Here is a 25,268-nt window from a genome sequence, read left to right as displayed (position 1 = left end):
CAGACTACGCCACCACGCGCAACCGGGAACTAAAGATGGGTATTGGGATGTCTAGCTACTTCGCGCTGAAGCCTGAAGAAGGGTGGAGCCTGGCGACATCCGTAACTAGGCGCCGCTCCTTTGCGCAGACTCTGGGGCAAAGGAGGGCGTGGCTACGTCAGCGCTCGCTCTACTTGGCCTACGATCGGCGATCCAAGCGAGTCCTATGGTGTTCCCAGCCAAGAGGCTGTGTGTGGTCCCGTACATGGAGGGCGTTCGCTGGGCCTTTTCCTGCGGCACCTGGCTGCCAAGTCCAGCCGAATGGCTTCTGGCGGTGCGATCGATCCAGCCAGAGGAGAAGGAGCGCATCGGCCAGTTCGTGTTTGCTCGCGACGCTAAGGCGGCCTTGGTACTTGAGGCCGGCGGCTTTGGGGAGGCGGGCCGGGCTTCGGAGCCCTATATGCGCTTCTGGTGTTGCAGCCTCCGAGCCGCCGGCGGGCTGATGACTCCGTAGTGTGTGCGACTGTCTTCGGCCTTTGCACCCTCGGAGGCCTGGGGCACTTAAAACTAGTCCTCTTTTGTGAGGTTGAGAGTGGAGACCCTTAACCCTAAAATTGGAGGCAGGGCCTAGGAAGTAATCGTTGTTTACTAATGAATATATACTTCGAAAATTAAAAGCTTAGAAGCCATAAATAAACTTTCTAAGCAGTGTACTTATGCGATTAGTAGATAGCAATACATACCCTGTGTTTTATGTCTAAACAGGCTGGTCGTCTTATGATAAGGAAATTAGTTGCAGAGAAATTGAATATCCCTTGGGATCACATCCGTCTGCAGAGAACTTCAAAGGGAAAGCCAATTTTGGCGAAAGACACGTTGAATCCTTATCCCAATTTCAACTTTAACATCTCTCATCAAGGGGACTATACAGTTCTTGCCGCAGAACCTGAACTACAAGTTGGTATTGATATCATGAAGACTAGTTTTCCAGGTGATGGTTCATTTTTACGACATATTAAGTGTTTTATGTCTCAGATTCTATTAGACAGTTGTAAATCAGGAAACTTACTGTAAATACAAGTACTAGCAATACTTAATTTAATGACAAAGTATTTAACCAAAAAGAATGCATTTCCTTTAACATTGACATATATGTAAAGATATGGTGGATTCTGCATTACTGTACCTTTTAACCTCTTTAAATTGTTAGCTACATTTTCTCTATACGTATCATATGTTTTTCTAAGTATTTTTGTTTTTTCTTGTTATGAAATAAGCAAGGCTGAATTACAAAGATGAGTTTATTTAGGCTTATTCTGAATTCAGGGAAATCCGTGAGTAATGGGATAATAAATTTGTAAAAGTAGTAGGTACCATTACGGCCTTTGCAATGCACTTTTATTGGCAATTAAATTTCAGCCTGAATTTGAAGGTAAGAAACCTTTTTGAAACATGTCCAATGAAAGGACCTGGTATTGTAGAAGGCTTGTTCTGAAGTTACTGCTACAGCAGAGGAGTCAGGATGATTTTTGGGAATAGTCCAAATGAGTTTGCATCTCTGGGGAAGCTTCATATGAGCTTTCCCTATAACTAGAAGTTAGCAGAGAGGCCATTAGACACTTAGAAAAAAGATAGCACAGTTAGACAGTGCCTGCCTGGAAATAAAGGAACAGATTTTACAACCCATTTTTAATGGTGGGAACATATTGGGAAGATGTTGAAGATTCTGTCTCCTGTTAATACTTTATTAATCCTTTGACACCCAGCACTTTTGATTAAAGCCTTTTCCTTCCCTTTTATAGTTTAACTGCCTCAAAGCTTATTATATGTCCAGTAAAACAAAGGAAGAGATCCATTCAGTTGGGACTAGTGTCATATCATTACCATTCCACTCATTTTCACATTTTGATTGGGTGCTGCCTTTTTAGTGATGAGAAGTAAACAGCAGTTTGCTTCAGTGGTAAGTGAGGTAGTTGATCAAAGATTATTCTTCAGTCTTGCTGAATGATGGAAGATATAATTTTGGATATAAGGAACCTACTCTGCACTAGGAATTGACAACAGAGACAGGGTAAGCAGAAAGGAGTGTCATTAGCATATTGAAGAAGACAGTTCTCTTGCATTCTCTGTGTGTGTGTGTGTGGCCATAAGAAATGTCATGTAGGAACATGACTTTCCTTATTACTTAAGCCGTGTTGGGTGAGTACAGCTTATTTCCTAGTAGATTTAGGCTATGGGTTCTTAGCACAAATTGTCAAGTGTATACATTCTTGGTCAAGTGTTTTCCTAATTTCTTAATTTTTACTTAGAGTTACAGATGATTACAGTTTTACGTGTAATAAAGACATAGTTTTATAATTCAGTTTAATAGTATTTACAAAATAATCATCAGTATAAAAATATTTTAAGTTTAGGAAATAGTAAGAATTCTATTTTTGTGCTTTTGCAATTTCATGTGTGTTTTTATTATAAAATATTTTGGATAGTAATTGGCACAATAAAAATAACTTTAAAATATTTTGAGAAACAGTTATAGTTTTAATTAAGTAGTTTAAAATGACTATTACTATGTATACTGACAAACCTGTATTCCCAGCACTTTGGAGGTAGAAGCAGAAGCAAGACTATGAGTTCAAGTCTACCCTGAAATACATTGAAAGACATTCATCCCAATAGATTCTGTAACAGAACTGCTCTCTAGAGGACCTATTGCATTATAAGTGTAAATTAAGTGTAGTAGGTATAAATTAGACCTGGATATTACTAAAGAATAGGAAGCCTCTTTCTCGTCTTCTCCCATACCTTTGTTCTGAAGTATTATTATATACTCCTAACTGGTTCTCCAGCTAGAGCTAAGTGATCTTTTGAGATGGACACCAGTTTTAAGTGTGAAATAGATTCTCGTTAGACATACAATAGAACTCAAACTCCTAAATCGTGTTCTTTTCTGCTTTCTGTTCTCAGGCATGTTAGCATTTCTCATTTCTTTCTATTTTTATTATTGTTTTCTGCCCATTCTAGCCTTTAATTAGTGTTGCTTAACTCCTTACCTCCATTCTCCCCTTGATAACTCTCATATTCTTTGAGAAGCATGGATAATTTTACTGCTTTGTTTTTAGTTTATGTGTGTTCGTGGTGCTGATAATATGTATGGAGGACCGAGTACAACCCATAGTAGATGCCATGCCCCTTGAAAACAGGATCTTTTCAACTGATTAAGCTAGACTTGCTAAGTAGTGTGAGCCTTAGGGTTCCACTTACTTCCTCTTCCCCAGCACTGGAATTACCAGGCTGTTTACTGTTTACTGGGCTGGTATTTTTTTTTAAGTCCTAATGATTTAACTCAGGTCTCCCTGTTTGCACTTTACTATTTGAGCTTTCTTTATAAACAGCTGAATGGTCAGTTTTATCTGAGGTGCTATTATGCCCCCGCCAGCGGGGACCCAGTTATTTGTGGGTGTCGAGGGGGACCCATACCTGTGGGAGAAAAGGCGAGAAAGAGGAGCGAGACCAAGCAGTGTCCTTGTCAAGGTCTGTTTATTGAGAGGAATGTACAGCATTTAAAGCTCTAAAGAAGGAATTGAAGCAGGAACTGAAGCTTATGGCGGGAAGCGGGGGTGGAGGAGTACTGGGAAGTGCCGAAGGACATAAGGTGAATCTCTTAACTGAAAGATATTCTCCTTAGACAAGGAGGCAACAGTCTTCCAGGGACGTGAATCTGACTAGTCCGGCAGTCTGGTCCCGACATTATTATAATACATTTGTAATGGAGACTTGTTTTAGAATGATGTAGGTTGACTTATATTAGAATATTTTTACATAGGCCTAAAATAGTAACTAAAGATATTGGTTGTGCATGATTTCGTTATGGGTTTTTATTAAGTTTAAAATAAAACAGTTGTCTGATTTTGATTATATAGAACATTTAGTTAGTAGCTGACATTCTTCTTTAATAACTAAGTTCTAAGAAGGATCAAGTTTGTCAAAACTTAGTGATAGTTCACATTTTCAGTCCTATACCTTTCTTATATGTATATACCTATGTTCTTAATATTTTATAGGATAATTAGATTATAGTATGCATCAATAAATTAATAAATAACAAGTAATATTGAGGATTTACTTATGTATATGCTCAGTAATTATGCTGATAATTTGAGAGGCAAATTTGTTTTTCTACTGGGATTTTCTCTTAGTTTTTCTTCAAGTTTCCAGTGTAAACTGGAGTAAAATAGAATGTTTGGCCAGTGTGCGTTCTCCCCATAACACCACAGGGTGGTGCTGCTGTCCTTTAGTTGAGTGTTTAGAGACTTACCATTGCTTGCTTACATATATAGGAAAATGTAAACACTGATTTTTTTTTCAGCCATAAGTAATAAGTTATACTATTGCTTCATTGCCAATATCTAAAATACAAGTTAAGATATTCCCCCTCTTGGTTTCATGTATGCTATTTATGTCAGAGTCTACTCAAGAAGAGTTTATCTTCTAAATTTTGTGGATATGGGTTGTGTGGGTTTGTGAATTCGGAGGCCAAAAGTTGTTATCAGTTTCCTCTTGTAATCTACCTTTTGTTATGTTTGTGACATAATCTCTTACTGCACCAGCATGCTGATAAGTGAGCTCTGGGGATCACCTTCACCTCCCAACCCTGCCCTGACAAATGCCCTTTCTGACAGTATTGGGTTATAGACACTGGCAGCTTCTGTACCTTTTACAGGTGCTGGGGAATCCAAGCTCAGATCCCATGCTTGCTTAACAAACTACTCACTGAAGCATTTCCTCTACCCTTTTACTTTTTAAAAGATTAGGTGCCAGAAACAGTGAAGAAATCAGTTATTATTGACAGGCATTCAATAATTCTCAGTAAAGTGAAAATGAGCTCTAGATCACTAAAAGGATCCATGTCCCCAAATGGTAATATTCTTTTGTCATAGGATTCCCAAGATCATAGAATTGAAGTTATGGTCTCAAGTAATACAGATTTCTGGGTTAAGGAAAAAGGATCTGTTTTGAAGAATTGAATATTGAAGTAGGAACTTGGGGGAGTCATCAATATTTTTGCACAAGAACTGGTTTATAATGTTTCCTTTTCTGACTTCCTGTAGGAGAGGTAGGTGGATACTGCAGAAGTCCTAGACAGTACAAATGAGGACAGTCCATTGTGTTCCAGATTTCTGCAAGACACTTGAGTGTCTATATGTATATACTGACTTTATTTTCCCAGTAGTAATTTCTAGTAAGCAGTATACATATCTATGTGTTTGTGTATATTTATATATGAATGAAAGTATACTGCTTTCTAGTTACAAAATATAAAACAGTCCTGTTCTTTTTCCCCTCAGTAATGTAGCAGGTCAAAGTATAACATGGAAAGTTTGTTGTGAATTTCTGAAAAATATTTTGTCATATATAAGAATTTTCTTGTAGCTGTTTAAAATTTAGAACAAGTTTGGATTATCAAATATTAAGGTTTTTTGGAACATGTTTCAGAAGCTAGGGTTCTTCTGCTTCATTATTTAACTCACAATTCCACAAATTCCTATTAAACTGCTTCTTTTAGGCTAATCATGCTTGTTATGGTGAGTTATTCTTTTAATTTCTAGCTAGTTTTGATATATAAAATATTTTTGTTTTGTTTGTTTGTTTGTTTATAGTAGTAGGAATTTAATTCAGGACTAGGCAAGTACTCTACCACTGAGCTACATTCCTCCCTCACTTAAGATTGTTTTCTGAATAAGTTGTCTTTCCTTTTTGGGTAGTCCTCAGTAGTTTTGGTGATACAACAGCTTTTAAGTTTTGTTTTTATTTTTATTTTTAATAGAATAATTCTTTAATTCTGTATTATCTGATTTGACAGGTCGTGGTTCAATTCCAGAATTCTTTCATATCATGAAAAGAAAGTTTACAAACAAGGAGTGGGAAACAATCAGAAGTTTTAATGATGAATGGTCTCAACTGGATATGTTTTACCGGCATTGGGTATAATTCCTTTGTAATTCTATAATTATTCCATTGTCTTCACTAGAAATAAGAAGGAAAGACTTGTAGATACCTGATAATGTCATATAGTGCTTGATACAAATGGACAGCTTCTTGAGAACTTTGGGATTTTTTTCTTTTAATCTATATAACTATAGAAACATGAACCTTATTTAACAGAAAATGTCACTTCACAGTTAATTCTCTTAGCAACCTCTTAGATGGCATTGTTTGGACATATAGTTTATATTTGAGAGATCTTAAATTTATTTACATAAGCTACTACTAAGGTGAGTTGTTTTTGATGATATTACAATGAGCAAAATAAAACAGAAGTTTACAGCTGTAACAAACAGAAATCCAAATGTACTATATCTATTAATGTTATAAAAGTTTTAGCTATTGGATTTTCTAAAAGAAAATGTCCCTTTTTCTCTCAAGGCACTGAAAGAAAGCTTCATAAAAGCCATTGGTGTTGGACTGGGATTTGAAATGCAGCGGCTTGAATTTGATGTATCTCCATTAAGCATGGACATCGGCCAGGTTTATAAGGAAACACGTTTGATTTTGGATGGGGAAGAAGAAAAGGAATGGGCCTTTGAGGTAAGAAATTTATTTTAATTATTATAGATAAGACATTCCATATTTATTCATATATGTGCATATAAATAGATTGTTATAAATAAATTTATAAGAATGTCAGCAGTAGAGAGAACATATCTCTTTTGAGCCTGTGTAGTTTCAAAAATGCATAATTAAAATCTGATCATTAAAACTCTTCAGTCTTAAAATTTGGAGCAGAGACTGAAGGAATGGCCATTCAGAGCCTGCCCCACCTGTAGATTCAGCCCATATATATACAGCCACCAAAACTAGATAATATTGATGAAGCCAATAAGTACATGCTGATAGGAGCCTGATATAGCTGTCTCCTGAGAGGCTCAGACAGAGCATGACAAATACAGAAGTGAATACTGGCAGCAAACAATTGAACTGAGAACATGTCCCCATTGTAGGAATTAGAGAATGGATTGAAGCAGTTGAAGGGGCTTGCAACTCCATAAGAACGACAATACCAACCAACTAGAGCTCCCAGGGACTAAACCACCATCTAATGACTACACAGGGACAGACCCATGGCACCAGCTACATATGTAGCAGAGGATGGCCTTGTTGGGCACCAAAGGAAGGAGAAGCCCTTGGTCTTGCCAATGCTGGACCCCTTAGTGTAGGGGAATGTCGGGGGGGGGAGGGGGAGGCATGAAAGGAAGGGTGTGATTGGGGAGGGGGAATACCCTCATAGAAGAAGGGGAGGAGGATGGGATATGGGGTTATGGTCAGAAAACTGGGAAAGGGAGTAACATTTGAAATGTAAATGGAAAATATCCAATAAAACAACAACCAAAAAAATAAACAAACAAAAACCTCTTTAGTCTTAGTAAGACATAATGGTACTTGCATTCAATTTCAGTATTTGGGATCTCTTTTGAATTGGAATCCAGACTGGTATACATAGGGAGTGACATGCCAGCCAGTTACATGATGAGACTTTTTACAAGCTTAATTTCTTAGTCCAAAAAAGAGCAGCATTGTATAATAAAACCTGTTGGGACTTGTGTTTTAAAATCACTAAAAGAGGTCAGGACAAGAACTCAGGCAAAGTAGGAAACTGGAGCCTGGAGCTAATACAGAAGCCATGGAGAGGTCCTGCCTACTGGCTTGATCAGCCCACTTTCTTGTAGAACTCAGAACCCAGCAACCACAATGAGCTGGGCCCTCTTACATCAATCACTAATGAAAATGCTCTACAGCCCAATCTTAGGGAGGCTTTTCTTTTTTCCCCAATTGAGGCTGTCCCTCCATTCTGATTGCTCTAGCTTGTGTCAAATTGACAGAACTAGTGAACACATAGTCATAGTAGAGATTAACATATGAAATACTTAATCGTGTTTGCATGCTACATGGTTCCAAGAGAGGCGAAAGTGTTTTAGTGTGTGTAGAAATGTATAGAAAGTAAATGAGGTTTTGAAAATTAAATAAATTCTATCTAAATTTAGGTTTTAGAATCTGAATTCATTTTTTACTTTTTAGGAAAGCAAAATAGATCAACACCATTTCGTTGCGGTGGCTCTTAGGAAGCCTGATGGATCTAGACATCAAAATGTAAGATTTTGTTTTTTTAAAAGTTTTTCTAAAAAAATAAGAATGAATCAATGATGCTTTTGATTATAGTTGATCATAATTGTAATTTTGGGTAGGGATATAGTTTATAAGTATTTTCAGATTAGCTGGTATGCCCCCCCCAAAAAAAAACCCAGAAAACTTTATAAGATCATAATCTTCTTTATATTTAAGTAACCTTAAATGTTGAAAAGGAAAATGTTTATAGTACTATTATATTTCCAATAGAAATTTAATATCACTACTATATTAGTTGTAACCATAAATTATTTCTAAGTGAATCCAGATTGTATTGAATATAAATAGCACCAGGCTGAAGGTTGGTGAATACTGATAATACCTTAGAAATTAAACATACTCCTAATGTTCTAAACTATTCCCAGAGGTTATGCGAGACTTTGTATCATATTGGGACTTAAGGTTGGACTCACTTTGTACTTTTAATCATAATTGGATTATATTTCTAATATTGTTATCTAAGTAATGAGGGAAAATACTAACACTTAATATACATATTGCATTTGTTCTGTGTGAATAATTTCTTTATGGTGTACTGGTAGCAAAACTTTATGCCTTTGTTTTTATGAAATGCATAGGAGAAAATATGTATATGTATATGCATACACAACCTGTTGTCATTAATTCTAGAAAAACAATGTAGGCCACAGACAGTTTCTTTTATAATAATTTTGTCATAGAGTACCCTTTAAGAATATTAACAGGTTAGAATTGATACTTGATAGGAGATGGTGTGATTAGTTCTATTCTTATTCTCTAGTCTCAGCTTCATGTTCCTTTTACCTTTTTTGTATACTCATACCCATTTATTACCTTTCTATACAGTCATCTACTCTGCATCCTTCCCAACTTCATTTGGTTTAGGGTTTTGTTGTAGTTGAAGTTGTAGTTGTAGTTGAAGTTGTAGTTGTAGTTGTAGTTGTAGTTGTAGTTGTAGTTGTTGATAACCTTAACTCTAGTTAGTGCTGCTCATATCGGCATGGATTTGGGGATATCCACCTGAGTCATGATACCCAAACTAGATTGACTCCCTCTCTAAGTAATGGTCATGTATCAGGGGCTCTTCTTTTATTTGTGTAGTTATTTTGATGTGCTTGATTTTGTTCAAGTCTTGTGCAGATAGTCGCAAGCCCTGTAAGTTGTATGTACCACCATGCCATGTCCAGAAGTCAGCATTTCACAGATTTCCTCTTCATGTGTCAGCTCTTAAATTCTTTGTCTACTCTTCCTTGGTGTTCTCTGAGCCTTAGATGTGGGCAAATTAATATAGATGCTTCATCTACAGATGAGCACATACTATTATTTATGTTATTAGGCATATGACCAGCTATCAATCAGCCTGTTGGTTGTTACCCATTACAGAAAGACCAAAGGGAACAGCACAAGAAATATTTGTATATTAATGTAACAGAAAGTAGTTTGACAGTTTAACAGAATAACAACAGTAGGGTTCTCCCCTAGGGCCCGTGCTCTTTCCAGTCATGAGCTTTTGGCCCAGTTTTACAGTACCAAACATGAAATTCATCCTGTGATAGTGAAGGCCCCAAGTGGTTGGATACCATCATAACTGTCATGCCACTATAACACTATTAGTAGATGAACTTTTAGTACTTCTGGCTCTTTGAATAGAGTCTGCTGCAACAGTGCATAGTGGGAAACTAGGCTCTAAATCTAAGTTCACAATTTAACTTGTGTGTTCAGCTTGTGCAAATGGTCTGACCTTCTTTAGCCTCAATTTCCCATCTATAAAATTGAGATAACTGTATTATAGCATGGTCTACTAAACTTTGTTAAGATAGTTTATAAAGTTCAAGTACTGTTTAATATGAATTGATTGCCCCTCATCTAAAATGCTTTGGGCTCAAAGTGATACTGGATTTCAGAGTTTGTTATATTAAACATATATAACATATATATTATGTATATGTGTATATATATAGTGAATATGTATATTCACATATACACAATTATATTTTGGAGTTGGAGCCCAATATTAAACATGAATGTTAATTTTTATTTCATATATACCACCTACATTCTGTCTGAAGTGTATAAATGTTATACACTGATTTTTGTTATGTTTGTGTTTTGATTTGGTTGCCACAGAAAGTCAGGTGCTTTATTGGTACTCAGTAGTTTCTGGATGGGTGTCATTCCTATGTAGTTAGAAGAGATTATCAAAGCAGGCCTATATTTCAGTAATGTTTCAGAAATTTTGCTGGTGACACACTTCTGCTTACTGAAGTTAAAGATCTTCAGATTTCTTTTATGTATGTCAACTGAGTTGGACTTTCTTTATATAGGATAGTATTCTTTAAAAATAGTACTGCAGGTAGTGGTTTGAACATGTTCGTGTTTTACTTTTTTTATTGACAACACTAGTATAAGAAATAAAGACAATATTTTAGAAATTTTATTTTGCCTTAATACTAAACACTAGAATTATTTCAAAATTATAAAACTGATCATATAGTTAATATGGAGTTTAAAAACAAGGCAATCTTTTCGTTTTTTTTTTTTTTTTTTTTCTTTTAGGTTTCATATCAAGATGATTCTAAGCCATCTCAGAGGCAGTTCACCATTCTTAACTTTAATGACTTGATAGCATCTGCTATTCCTATGACACCTGAGGATCCTTCATTTTGGGACTGCTTTTGTTTCACAGAAGAAATTCTAATACGAAATGGTTCCAAGTCATGATAGGATTCTCTGAGAAAGGAAAATAAATGAAAAGGATAATCTTGTGTATTCACTGAAATAAATTACCTGATGTGGTCAAATTTTATTTAACAAAACATTTTTTTCCTTTTATTTGGAAAAACATTTTTTTCTTTTATTTATATTTCAAATTTTATCCCTTTTCCAGGTTTCCCATCCAAAAACCCCCATCCCATGCCCTCTCCCCCTACTTCTATGAGAGTGCTCCCCAACCTCCCACCCATTTCCCCCCTCCTCCCTGCCCTGGCATTCCCCTACACTGGGGCATCTAGCCTTCACTGGACCAAGGGCCTCTCCTCCCATTGATGCCTAGCAAGGCCATACTCTGCTACATATGTGACTAGAGCATAGGTCTCTCCATGTGTACTCTTTGGTTGGTGGTTTAGTCCCTGGGAACTCTGGGATATCTGGTTGGTTGATACTGTTGTTCTTTCAATGGGATTGCAAACCCCTTCACCTCCTTCAGTCTTTTCTCTAGCTCCTCCATTGGGGATCCCGTTTTCAGTTTAATGGTTGACTGTGAGCATCTGTCTCTATTTGTCAAGCTCTGGCAGAGCCTCTCAGGAGACAGCTATATCAGGCTCCTGTCAGTATGCACTTCTTGTCATAAGCAATATTGTCTTGGTTTGGTGACTATATGGGATGGATCCCCCAAGTGGGGCAGGCTCTAGATGGCCTTTCCTTCAGTCTTTCCTCCACATTTTGTCTCTGTATTTTTTCCTGTGAGTATTTTGTTCCTCCTTATAAGAAGGACTGAAGTATTTGTTCTTTGTTCTTCCTTCTCCTTGAGCTTCATGTGGTCTGTTAATTGTATCTCGGGTATTCCAAGCTTTTGGGCACTTACTGGTAAGTGCATACCATGTATGTAGTTTTGTGATTGGGTTACTTCACTCAGGATATCTTCTGGTTCCATCCATTATGTAAATGCACCACATTTTCTGTATCCATTCCTCCATCTGGGAGGACATCTGGGTTCATTCCAGCTTCTGGCTATTATAAATAAGGCTTCTGTGAACATAGTGGAGCACGTGTCTTTGTTGTATGTTGGAGAATCATTTCAGTATATGCCCATGAGTGGTATAGCTGGATCTTCAGGTAGTATATGTCCAATTTTCTGAGGAACCTCCAGACTGATTTCCACAGTGGTTGTACTGGCTTGGAACTCCATCAACAATGGAGGGGTGTTCCTCTATCTTCATCCACATACTGGCCAGCATCTGCTGTCACCTGAGTTAGCCATTCTGACTGCTGTGAGGTGGAATCTCAGGGTTGTTTTCATTTGCATTTTTCTGATGACTAAGGATGTTATTCTTCAGGTGAGAATTCTTTGTTTATCTCTGTACCCCATTTTTTAATAGGGTTATTTGGTTCTCTGGAGTCTGACTTCTTTAGTTCTCTGTATATATTGAATATTAGCCCTCTATCAGATGTAGGATTGGTAAAGATCTTTTCCCAATCTGTTGGCTGCTGTTTTGTCCTATTGACAGTGTCTTCTGCTTTGCAATTTTATGAGGTCCCATTTTTTTTTATCTTAGGGCATAAGCCATTGTTGGGGAAATTTTTTCCTGTGCACATGCGTTCGAGGTTCTTCCACACTTCTTCTATTAGTTTCAGTGAATCTGGTTTTATGTGGAAGTCCTTGATCCACTTGGACTTGAGCTTTGTACAAGGTTCTAAGAATGTATTAACTTGCATTCTTGTACATGCTGACCACCGGTTGAACCAGCACCATTTGTTGAAAATGCTCTCTTTTTCCACCGGATGGTTATAGTTTAGCAAAACATTTTTTTTTCTTTTTTTTTCGGAGCTGGGGACTGAACCCAGGGCCTTGCCCTTGCTAGGCAAGCGCTCTACCACTGAGCTAAATCCCCAACCCCAGCAAAACATTTTTAAAGACATACTTTTACAGTTCAATGGCTGCATTTCGTATGTTTACTTCTTCCTTCTCTAATTGTAATTAATAGACACGATGACAGAATCTTGATTCAAGGGTAAATGTTCATTTTAGAAAAAATAAAGTGTAAACATGCTCAAGGCAAGCATTTCACCTTATTTTTCAGAGAACTACTCTAAAATTTGTTATCTTTTCAGAAACTTGTTGCAAATTAATTCATATGATCTTTTTTAAAAGTGGAGACACATGTTTTGTAATTACAAGAACATGTATCTGCCCATCGTAACTATTCCTGCTGCATGAACTTAGTGGTTTTATGTTGCTGTCTTGTATGACATAGTGGTTTTATGTTGCTGTCTTGTATGACATAGTGGTTTTATGTTACTGTCTTGTATGACATAGTGGTTTTATGTTGCTGTCTTGTATGACATAGTGGTTTTATGTTACTGTCTTGTATGACATAGTGGTTTTATGTTACTGTCTTGTATGACATAGTGGTTTTATGTTACTGTCTTGTATGACATAGTGGTTTTATGTTACTGTCTTGTATGACATCTGTCTGCCAGAGCAAAAGGTATAAGTTGCCAGCACTATAACACACATTTTGCCTTGCCTACAGTAACACAAACTGCTGTTGAAACTTCCAGACTTATGTCTTTATAAAGTTATAACATTTGTTTTATCAGTGATAAATTAGCCCCCCAAAGATTCCATTAACTCAGATGTGTCTTTTTTTTAACCACTGTCAAAAGTAAACTATTGGAGAGAAAAAACTGAACCTGTTGTCTAAGTTTCATTGCTGTGAAGAGACACCGTAACCATGGCAACTCTTACAAAGGACAACATTAACCTGGGGCTGGCTCACAGGTTCAGAGGTTCAGTCCATTATTATTATGGCAGGAAGTATGGTAGTCAGGCATGGTCCTGAAGGAGCTGAGATTTGTACCTCTTGTTTCAAAAGAAGCTCAGAGAAGTTTTCAAAGCACCCCCCCAACCCCCGTGACACACTTCCTCCAACATGGCCACACCTAATAGTGCCATTGCTTGGGCCAAGCATATTCAGTATGCCTGGTGTGGTTTGGGAGAATTTCATTAATGTCACACTACTATGGTTGAAGAAAATATACCATAGGGTACTCGTTCCTGTGTTAGGAGCTTTTATTGTGTGTGTCATTACTGTGGCATTTTGAGAGACATCCTTATGTCCTACAAACAGTTTTTAGAAGTGGAGTGATTGGTTCAAAGGGTTAAACAAACAGCTTTAGGTATTACCTTAAGGCACTTGAAACACTGTAGTTTATGCTTCAGCTAGTTGTGTCTGCCACCACTTGGGCCCTCTGATCCAACTGCAGGTATTACCTTACTTTTGTTTATCTGAAGATTGGCTTGTTGGTTCTTCTTGTTTTTTCTTTGTATTGAATAACTGTATAACTAAAAAGTGATATATCACATTTAAATTTACATTCCTTTCATTATAAGTAGGGTTACTATGACATTGTTACTTGTTATTTGTATTTCCTTTTTATGAACCTATTGTTCATAATCATTTGTTTTTATTTACTAAATAGACTTAAAGTGAACACAGTAAGATGCCAAGATGATCATACTGATGAGAGAATCTATTTATGGTTGTAGTGCATGTCTTCAGGAGTTAGTCTTATTACTGTTAAATAGCAAGAAGTAAAATATTGTTTTTATTAACATCAATCTTGTGTGTAAGTGCTCTAAAATTACTCGGTATTTTTTTTTAATTTTATTGAGCATGCTTAATTATAGAAAGCATAGAAAATCTTATAGCATTTCTAATAAATGAAGTATTGTTTTCACCTACATGAGTATAATACTGAAATGAAAAATCACTTATCATTATAATAAAATGATGATAATTATGGAATTTTAGGGGCTTGACAGTGTGCCAGATTTTGTGCCTTTTAAATTTTTTTTATTCTTCTATTTTTAATCAAGTTACATGTGTACATAGTTTAAAAAGAAAAATAGATCAGATTTTTTTTTTACAACTTTGCAATTTTCTACCTTTTCCCACTACTATAACAAGCACTGTCAACTCTTTAGTTGATATGCTATTTTTTATTATTGCAAATAAGGTTTATATTGCTTTTAGTTGGTTTTTAAACTTTAGTTAGGCTTTGATTTCCATATTCCAGATAGAAATCTTTTCTTCCCTCAACATTGCAGCTTTCATCTTCTCTTATGGCCCCGTTTACTTCCCATTGTTCATTGTTGACATTACATTTCATAACTTCACCTGAGCATCTCTATATGCACTAATTCCTCTTTTCTTGTTTTGTTTTTTGAGACAGTTTCTCTGTGCAGCCCTGCCCTGAAACTTGCTCTGTAGACCAAACTGGCCTGGACCTCCTTGACTGCCTCCTGAGTTCTGGGCCGAAAGGCATTTGGCACCACCACCTAGCATGTACTAGTTCCCCTTTTTATAGGGACTCTTAGCTCTTTCCATCACTGTGATTAAAAAAGGAGGTAGGGGAGCTTTATTTTACCTCATGGTTTCAGGGGATTCAGTTCATGGTTGATTGATGTCATGGAGAAATCAAGGAAGCGAAGTAGCAATTCTGCACCTAAGGGAAAGGAAGTAAAAGAGGAGAGGGTCTGTAGACAAGCTTTATTTCTTCCAGCTAGTCTCCATCTCCTAAAGATGACAGGGCCTCTCCAAAATAGTGCTACCATCTGGGAACCAAGAATTCATTATATGAGTTGGGGAAAGGGGTATTTTGCAGTCAAGTTATGAGAGGGATGCTAGTTCTACTTGATAGCCTGTCCTGGTGACCTTATTTAACACTGAATTGTCCAATCTCCTTATGTACTCCTAGGCACACAGGAATTACAATATGAATATAAGAACTGGATGGTGTTTAAAAAATATAACATGGTTCTAATTCTTGTTTACACTTCCTCTGATTCCCCTGCAATTCATTCTCCATTATTTGATCCCATAATTTTTTTATAGCTACCCTTTTTAAATTCTTCTCCTAATTTGTCACTTTATATATTTATAATCATTTTATAGTATCTACCTTTTTTCTCTTCTAGACTCTCAATTTCTTTGAATTTATTAATACCTATATCACATGTGCATGTTGTGTGTGTGTGTGTGTGTGAGAGAGAGAGAGAGAGAGAGAGAGAGCGAGAGAGAGCACTTTGTGTGTGTGTGTGTGTGTGTGTTATATGCATATGTGAGGGAAGGCAAGGGGGCAATGTTAGGCCAAAGCCTATTTTCTTGTTTACATACCATACTCTCATTCAAAGCAACAGCATAAATAAAACCATACTCTTGTCAAATAGGCTTGAAGCTACCTTTGAAGTATGTCTGGTAGACCCTGAAATGGAATTAGTTTAGAAGAGAGAAATTGAATTTTTTACTGCTGGAATTTCTTTTCTTTGTAGTCTATATTCTTACCTTTGAAAAATTTAGCAGCCAAGAATATTAAGTTTGTTTCCTCATTACAGTGTCATATAGTGAATTCATAATTCTAGGGCAATGAATATAATTTTACTTTGAAATAGAGATGAGAAAGTCCATGGCTTTTGTTAGACAATTTTTATATGACTTCTTTATCTAATGACTGTAGGGAGCTGTATTGGATTTGGGCCTGGCCGTTTTGTGACTGTATAGCTCAGAATGCCTACGTGACTCTTGGCTGCATGGCCACAGATGTTCAGCCCTAAAATGACTGCCATAAAGTCATGAGATTGTTGATCAAAAGCCTTTCCCATGAATTTACACACAAGAAGAAAACAACCACTGAATGCTTCAGCAAATACCAGATGTCTCCTGAGCAAACACCTGGTGTCTCCACTGCATGACCTCTTCACCTCCTGCTATCAGAGTACCCTCACAAAGGGTACCTCCTTTGTGTTTCACAAAGGGCACTCCCCCTATCTGAATGCCTTATAAGCCGTAACACTCACCCCAATAAACGAGACCTTGACAACAGAACCTAGCTTGGTCTCCTTCTTTTCTCTCCCACCCTTGACACTCAGGTAGAGCCTCTTTGGGACCCTGAATAACTGGGCCTGCTGGATGGGTCAAATGACAATTTTAGTCATTAAAAAAAGAGCTGACTTCAGAGACTTTCTCCATGTAGATCACTAATTAAACAATACATTTGTGTCTTTACTCATAAGATTTCCTATTTTAGGCTGAGCATACATGTTATTCATATATCTGAATTTATATTCATATATACACCTGCTTATGTATTATTTATGACATATACATATGTTTACATGACACATATATGAGTACCACCATTGTATTGAAAAGCCTAATACTAGTTGAGAAATCATTAACTTTGTCAGGAAAATAGCTGAATGTTCTTACTTTGATACATGGATGGAAATTCAATAGGTTGTAGTTGTGATTACATAGAGTTGGTGAGCCCTGGCTTTCATTCATCATTTCAAAAACAATGGCTATCTAATCATGGATTTTTAAATCAGTGAAATGACAGAAGTGCAGAGATGGTGTTTATTTTGACTCGTAGATTGTGCTTAATATGATGTTTTATATCTGTGTATCAATAGGTCCTAAAAATATGCCACTTTATAGAAATTAATTTTATTTAAAGCAAATAACCACTGTGAACAAAACTGAAGTTTTCAAGTATACTTGAAAACAGGTATTTAGTAGTCTTAAAGAAATGTACTTTTAAGAATAAGCTTGTAGAAAATGAAACATTTTCAGTTAATAACAAATAAAACCTGAATTGTTAATCATAAATTCCTGTCATTTTTCTTGGAATTCTTCATGTATAGTAAATGCAGCGAACTATGAAGGTAGCTGAAAATAATCTTTTACTCACTTGGGAAAATAGCATGCTGTCTAGCAAAATTTGATTTATTTTGTTATTGGTGACTTGTTTTTCTTTAGGGATCAAGGAGTAAATATTAAATCCTATTTAGTTAGTTTCAGTTCTGCTAAATAAACTTGAGACAAATGAATTAAAGGAAGAGCTAGAAGAGCCAGATGAAACACTTTGAATATTTGATTTTTGTTAAGTAAAAAGAACATGTATGAATCCCTAGCATTGCAGCTAAGGGGTGGGAACAGCCGTAGTGGCTTATACCTGGAATACCAACACTCACAAAAGATAGAACTGATGGCTCAGAGTTCTGAATCAACCTGGGCTATATGGTGTGCTCCAGGCCAACAAGAGCTTAATAGGGAGATACTATCTCAAACAAACACACAAAAAATTATAATAATAAAAGTATAAAAAATTTAAAAAGAAGAAAAAGATTTTTAAAATGAAGATGAATGTAATTCTTTGAAGATCACTGAATCAACAAAAAGTTCTATGATTCTAAATCCAAGAGTCATGTTACCTGGGCTTCAATGCTAAGCGCAGCATTTTTTTGAAATTGGATTTTGGAAAACTGTCATTCTCTTAACTTGGGGCATGATTAATTTACCAAGAGAAAAATTATTTACCTCTTCCTAGGCTTTACATTTGCTTTCAGCATTTTTTTCTGAAAATAGTTTATAAATTATAAATCAAGATAAATTTACATGTATGACTATCAAAATAGAAAAATGTTCTTAGAGCTATTATTTTCCATTTTATTGGAAATTAAATACTTTATGACTTGAGTTCCTGAGGTTATATTCTAATCACCTTTATTTTGTGCTATTTTTAATGTATTTGTGTGTTATTTTGTCATTTAAAAGCCTAACTGATTTTTGGGTCAGACAGAAACAAATACTGTGTATATCATGCCCAAATTAATCAGGCAGGTCTTTTCCTGTCACAAGAAATTGCTCATTCATTTCAAATAGACATTCTTTCCTCTTCTATTTGGCATACCAAATAAGACAATATGATTTTCTTTCTGTTGACCTCGACACATGGAAAAAGCCCTGCATTTATTTCAATGTGTAGTATTTACACTTCTGGGGAATGAAGGGAAGTTAAGTCCACTAGGTTGAGAAGCTTCATAAATGCTCCTAGTGAGTTCAGATCCTTCAAACAATATTACGTCAGAGCCTTTCAGTTAGTTTTTTACTGCAAACTTTTCTGGTTCCAAGAAGTTTTAAGTTTGATGATATCCATATATTGGTAAATAATTGTTTAGTTTATCCTATTCCTACCTGCAGAATTATCTTTCCTGCAAATCTAATTAAATTTTGCCATTGATTTACATAAAAACCCGGATTAGTCCCCCTTTACTCTGTGGGCTCAAGAAGAGAATCCTCAATATACTTACTGAGCTTAGTTTTGCTCATTCCATCATCAACTCTTTAGCTACCCCTTCTCATTGCCCATAAACCACAACTCACTCCCTCTCTGCCTTTCCTAAATTTTACTTCTCAGCTCTCATTTAAAGTCATGACCACAAATATCAAATAGTATATATATATTTCAGGTTCACGCATGTTTTCAATCTCCTCCCATCTCTAATAATCTCTTTGCTGTTAGCTGTTGAAACCAATCTGTACCTACTGAAAAAAACCTTCCAAAGAACCTTTCCCCATGTGACCTACTCCACATCCAGCTTCTCTATTTGTGATTATGTACCCCCCCTCTCTGTGTGTGTGTGTGTGTGTGTGTGTGTGTGTGTGTGTGTGTGTGCATAGAGTGCACATTCCACTTGTGTCTGTCCTAGGGCAACTAAACATGACAGTCAAAGCAACTTGAGAAGGAAAGGGATTAATTGGTTTATATTCCACAGCACAGTACATTAAATGAAGGTAGGACAAAAACTTAGGGCAGGAACCTTGAGGCAAGAGCTGATGAGGAGGCCATGGAAAAATGGTAGTTCCTACTTTGCTTCCCAAGTCTTGCTCATTGTTTTCTTCTAGAATACAGGATCACCAACTGAGGAATAGCTTCACCCACAATGAGCTGTGCCCTCTGCCATCAGTCATTAAGAAAGTGCTTTAAAGCCAGATCTTCTGAAGGCATTTTCTTAGTTCTGGTCCTCTTTTTTTCAGATACTCTAGCTTTGTCAAATCGATGTAAAACTAGCTTCAACAGCATGTGAATGTAGAGGTCAGAAGAAAAGTTCCCATAGTTGGTTTTATCCTTCGACTGTGTGGGTTCTGGAATAGAACTCAAATCATCAGACTTGACAGCAAATGCCTTAACCCACTGAGCCATCTGGAGGCCAACAAAACAGTTTATTGATTTTTACAGTTTCATCCCATTTACCATCTTAAAAACAAAAAAGGAATCTCACTTGACACTTGTTTTTCATGTGGGGAGTTCTTACATTAGACAATAGCATTTAGCTCATTGCAAATGCCCTCTTTCTGGTTACAGCTTCTTCAGGATACCTTATCAGTCAAGTGTCTGCAGACCTAAATATTAGCAGGTCCTACATCTAACTTTCATACTTCTTCCTTCCTATGCCTTCTGTCTATTATGAGCCATTGGCTCTCAATCTATGCCTCACAGCCCATATCTTTCCCCCAAACTGCAGGATTATATTTCTCTTGACATTTTTACTTGGATACCTAACAAACATCTCAAATATATTCAAAATCAAAATGTTTATCTCCCCCAAATCTTCTGAATCTATTAAAGGCAAATCATGTTTCTTTAGATATCTTTGTTTAAAACAACAAAACAAAAACAAAACTTGAAATCTCTATGTCTTATATCCCAAATCTTCTAATTTATTAATAGCTGCTATTGCTTTTACCTAAAACACTTGAATCTATTAGATGCAAGTTCTATTTCTTTAGATGCTTTTGGTACAAAAAAAAATTTTGGACTCTCTTTGCCTTATACCCTAACACTCTCTTCTATTAATAGATACAATTGCTTTTACTTTAAAAAATGTACCTGAGTCAGACTTCTATTGTTTTTTTTTCTTTTTTCTTTATTAACTTGAGTATTTCTTATTTACATTTTGATTGTTATTCCCTTTCCCATTTTCCGGGCCAACATCCCCCTAACCTCTCCCACTCCCCTTCTATATGGCTGTTCCCCTCCCCATCCTCCCCCCATTACTGCCCTCCCCCCAACAATCACATTAACTGGGGGTTCAGTCTTAGCAGGACCAAGGGCTTCCCTTTCCACTGGTGCTCTTACTAGGCTATTCATTGCTACCTATGAGGTTGGAGCCCAGGGTCAGTCCATGTATAGTCTTTGGGTAGTGGCTTAGTTCCTGGAAGCTCTGGTTGCTTGGCATTGTTGTTCATATGGGGTCTCGAGCCCCTTTAAGCTCTTCCAGTTCTTTCTCTGATTCCTTCAACGGGGGTCCTGTTCTCAGTTTAGTGGTTTACTGCCGGCATTCGCCTCTGTATTTGCTGTATTCTGGCTGTGTCTCTCAGGAGTAATCTACATCCGGCTCCTGTCGGCCTGCACTTCTTTGCTTCATCCATCTTGTCTAATTGGGTGGCTGTATATGTATGGGCCACATGTGGGGCAGGCTCTGAATGGGTGTTCCTTCTGTCTCTGTTTTAATCTTTGCCTCCCTATTGCCTGCCAAGGGTATTCTTGTTCCCCTTTTAAAGAAGGAGTGAAGCATTCGCATTTTGATCATCCGTGTTGAGTTTCATGTGTTCTGTGCATCTAGGGCAATTCAAGCATTTGGGCGAATAACCACTTTTCAATGAGTGCATACCGTGTGTGTTTTTCTGTGATTGGGTTACCTCACACAGGATGATATTTTCTAGTTGCCTCCATTTGCCTATGAATTTCATAAAGTCATTGTTTTTGATAGTTGAGTAATATTCCATTGTGTAGATGTACCACATTTTCTGTATCCATTCCTTTGTTGAAGGGCATCTGGGTTCTTTCCAGCTTCTGGCTATTATAAATAAGGCTGCTATGAACATAGTGGAGCACGTGTCTTTGTTATATGTTGGGGAATCTTTTGGGTATATGCCCAAGAGAGCTGTAGCTGGGTCCTCAGGTAGTTCAATGTCCAATTTTCTGAGGAACCTCCAGACTGATTTCCAGAATGGTTGTACCAGTCTGCAATCCCACCAACAATGGAGGATTGCTATTGTTTTCTTTTACCCCATAGTTGAGTCAAGGTACCACTGGCCTCATTTTTTATTTTTACTGAATTAATACATAATTTTATTTTTGATAAAACAAATAATTCTATATTTGATTAAATGTCCCCTTTACCTAAAACACTCTATAGTCTTTAACCCCTCTCAGATTTAAAAAGAAAAACAAGGTCATTATTATGGCTTACAAGAAGATATATATTATCAGTCCTCACTCTTGCCCCACTTTCTTCATCTTCTTTTTTAAATTTTATTGATTCTTTGTAAATTTCCTATCAAGTACTCTGCTCATCTATCCTCTTATGTTTACTCTTTACTCTTGCACCTCCCCCCCAAATAACACACACACACACACACACACACACACACACACACACACACACATTCATTCTCTCTCTCTCTCTCTCTCCCCCCCCCCTCTCTCTCTCAAACATACAAAATATCTTACTGTAGAAGCTAGTATGTCCTGTGAGTCTGACTGCTGCCTTACCACTGTGGTTTTCCAAATCTGGCATATAACACCACTGGAGGAGGCAAAACACACAGATACTAGTCTGCATTTCTTCTTCAACTTTGGCCTGCCAGTCTTGTGGGATACTAACCCACTGCTTAGGGGAGGGGAAATGCAGTTTCAAGATAGGAGTATGAGCCCATGTTTTTCTGGATGAAAAATGGTGGGAACTGGTATGGAGGTTGTGGTTCTCAAACTCTGGGCATCCAGAAGTCAATGGGGACCTAGAAGAGATGGGAATGGGCCTGCAGGCCTGCAATGAACCTGTGATGGGAGGGAGGGAAGTGTATCAGACTTAGCTCAGGGTTAGGGCCAGGAGTGCAGAGGGACCTTCTGGTCTCTGTATGAAGGTCCTCTACCACCACAGCAGTCCTTGATGAAGGAGATAGTCCTTGTTTGTCCAAACTTCTTTATTCATGGTGGATTAGGATGCATACCACTTACTCAGGGTGAACCAGAGATTAGGTACATTTTACAGGAAGGAATGCCTAGGAAGGTAAGTTAATTGGCTTGAGAAACCTCATTAACATGGAGAACTCTAGGCTGTATGCTACCTGCCTGGTTGGAATGGTCCTTTTGTGAGGTGTTGTGGTCACATTCTCCAGGACAGGAATCTGGTCTGGAGCTAGTTTAAACCATTCTCAATTATGAGTGTTACTGGAGGTTCTGAACTTTGCTACTATCTTACCAGTTCTCTGTCTGGTGGCATGGTCCTCTGCCCCACAGTGTCCCAAAGTATATCCCTCTGTCCATACATCTTCATTGGCAAATGTTCACTGCAATGAGTCATCAATCTGGTTTAAGGTTTCAGACTTCTGTGACATTATCAATATTGGATCCTCACTGAGATCCCTCCCAGTTATCTTATTGCCTTGTGTCATGGAGCTCTTGCAGCTTTGGTTCAGCAGGACTGGCCCTTTCATAAGTCCTAGCCATGTGAACTTGATACAGACTTTGGATGTGGGCCAACTCAGATATCTGGGCTCAGTGATAACTTAGCTGTTCAGTATGCCTGCTCTCCCTTAACCACACCAGCTGTTCAGCACTGCTCTGGGTAGGCCACACAATGCTGCCATTAGCAGGAGACAGGATCAATTCTGCTCTCATTCACATAGGGATAGCTCACCTGCACCCATTCCTACAGAACCAGTTCCACTGGGCTGCCCAGTCAAGGCACAAGGTCCACTTTCCCAAGTGCAGTAGCCTATGAGAGTCTGGGATATCTCTCCTGCTCTCATAATCATACACTTGGTCCCCTGTCTTTCACCATCATAGCCAGCTCCACTACACTGCCTAGGAGAGGTGTAGGGCCCACTTGGCTGAGTGCTGCAACCTCAAGGGGCAGGGCCAGCTAATTCACTCTCATGACTCCAGTGTCCGCTCATCCCCACACCTACACCACATTCAGGCAGACCAGACTAGTGGTGGAGCCAGCTCTCCTAAACTCTTATCCTCAGGGCAACATCTGCACCTGGTAGACCAGGGCTAAGCGTTACTGTGCTGCATAGGAGAGGTACAGCACCTGCTCTCTGGAGTGCTGTATGCTCATGACCCTGTGGGCAGCTTTCCTGACTGCTGGAGATGTCAATAGGAGGGGAGACAGACACCTTTATGCCCATGCCACCTTATGGCAGATGTGTGGCAAGGTCAGCTTTCCCACACTCACATTCTTTGGGCCTGCTCACTCACACTCCCAGAGCCAGCTCCACTGGTGCTGCTGCCAATGAGGGACAGGGAGAGTTCTGCACAGCCCCTGGACATCCATGTGGTTCATAGAGGCTGTCCCAACCAAGGAAATCTCTTTTTTAGTAGTAATATGAGCCACAGACATTGATGCTGGTCCCTACCACTGTGTAGCCATGGACTCAGACATGGTCCTCAATGACAGTTAGGCTGAGACCTCACCATGACCATAGATAGTGGGGCTGGCCACTGACCTCAGGCTACTACTTTCCACCCTTGAGTGTTCAGTTCTATTTCTCTTCATAATGCTCAAGCAGGTCCACTAATCTTTCTCTCCCATCTGACTACCACACACTCACATTGTGGTGGCTCCTGCTGTAGGCTAGTTATGCAACTGGTAGGTTCCTAGGTGACATGCATAGCATGATAGCACGTGAGTGTCTAAGGCCTGCCTGCTCTGTTTACTGTACAGTAGTAGTGAGTAGCCTGATGGTCTGCAGATCTCTGTCTTCCCACTCCTGTGCTGCACTGCATAATGATAGGTGGGGCTCTGTGTGTCTGCCCCACCTGAGCCATGGGACAGAGGGCACATCTCTGGCCATCTTAACCCACTCACACCACATGGCATGGTAGAACAAAAGTCTCTTTACCTTCTCCTGTGCTTCACTACCTATATTTGAGTTGATTTGGTATTTATGTGCCTAGTCATAAAACAACTTTGGTTACCAAGTCAAGCATCAAGTTAAGATGAAGGAAGGACTGTCATCTGTTCTGCCTCTGCCTGATAGAAGAACAAAAAACCACCAATAAGTTGGTTTTCTTCCCCTATTTCTGGGGGTCTCATCTTTGTCTCTTTCTTTTAACTATTCTCCATCTCTTTCTGTCTCTCCCTTCCTGCTCTCTCTTTCCTTGCTTTCTTCCTTCTGCTCTGACTATAGTGGTCATTTTGCTATTCTTGGAAAATATGTAAGTTTGCAATATATAGTTATATACATAAATATATGTATATGTATATTTATATACATATATATACACATACACATATATACATATATACACAGATACATGTATCTGTATGTAGATACATATATATTATACAAAAATACATATTATTTAAAACTCTAATAGTGTTCCTCCCGACATACTTACATTTCCTCCTTTTTTCCTGGCTATTCTGAGAATGTGGTTTCATCAAGAAATTCCTAAGCTACCTGACAAAAATCACAGTGTCTTTCCTTAATTTCACCCCATCCCTATTTCTTCATTTTCCTGTTATTATGATCAGATAAATAAGGTAATGTTAC

General features: G+C 37.9%; 1 protein-coding gene across 2 annotated transcripts; it reads left to right on the top strand.

Annotated features, from left to right (window-relative positions):
* The first annotated feature begins 185 nt into the window (after positions 1–185).
* Positions 186–17,528, top strand: Aasdhppt (aminoadipate-semialdehyde dehydrogenase-phosphopantetheinyl transferase). Of its 2 annotated transcripts, none has more exons than NM_001106798.2 (6): positions 186–388; positions 745–970; positions 5,840–5,961; positions 6,403–6,564; positions 8,053–8,124; positions 10,696–10,950. In NM_001106798.2, the coding sequence occupies exons 1-6, from the start codon at positions 206–208 to the stop codon at positions 10,858–10,860; spliced, it is 930 nt and encodes a 309-aa protein (NP_001100268.2). In that variant the 5' UTR covers positions 186–205; the 3' UTR covers positions 10,861–10,950. The 2 variants fall into 2 exon arrangements, with proteins under 2 accessions (NP_001100268.2, XP_063121112.1); XM_063265042.1 differs by lacking the exon at positions 10,696–10,950 and adding an exon at positions 16,378–17,528 and having other exon boundaries at positions 206–388.
* The last annotated feature ends 7,740 nt before the right edge of the window (positions 17,529–25,268 follow it).

This window comes from Rattus norvegicus, chromosome 8 (genome assembly GCF_036323735.1).
Source record: "Rattus norvegicus strain BN/NHsdMcwi chromosome 8, GRCr8, whole genome shotgun sequence".
NCBI classification, from domain to species: domain Eukaryota; kingdom Metazoa; phylum Chordata; class Mammalia; order Rodentia; family Muridae; genus Rattus; species Rattus norvegicus.
This window is presented reverse-complemented; position numbering and strand designations above follow the sequence as displayed.

Excerpts from the sequence above, each read along its gene's own strand:
- Aasdhppt (NM_001106798.2), top strand. The coding sequence starts at position 206 with ATGGTGTTCCCAGCCAAGAGGCTGTGTGTGGTCCCGTACATGGAGGGC. Across the intron at positions 389-744 it reads GCGACGCTAAGGCGGCCTTG|GCTGGTCGTCTTATGATAAG; the intron begins GTACTTGAGGCC and ends ATGTCTAAACAG. Across the intron at positions 8,125-10,695 it reads ATGGATCTAGACATCAAAAT|GTTTCATATCAAGATGATTC; the intron begins GTAAGATTTTGT and ends TTTTTCTTTTAG.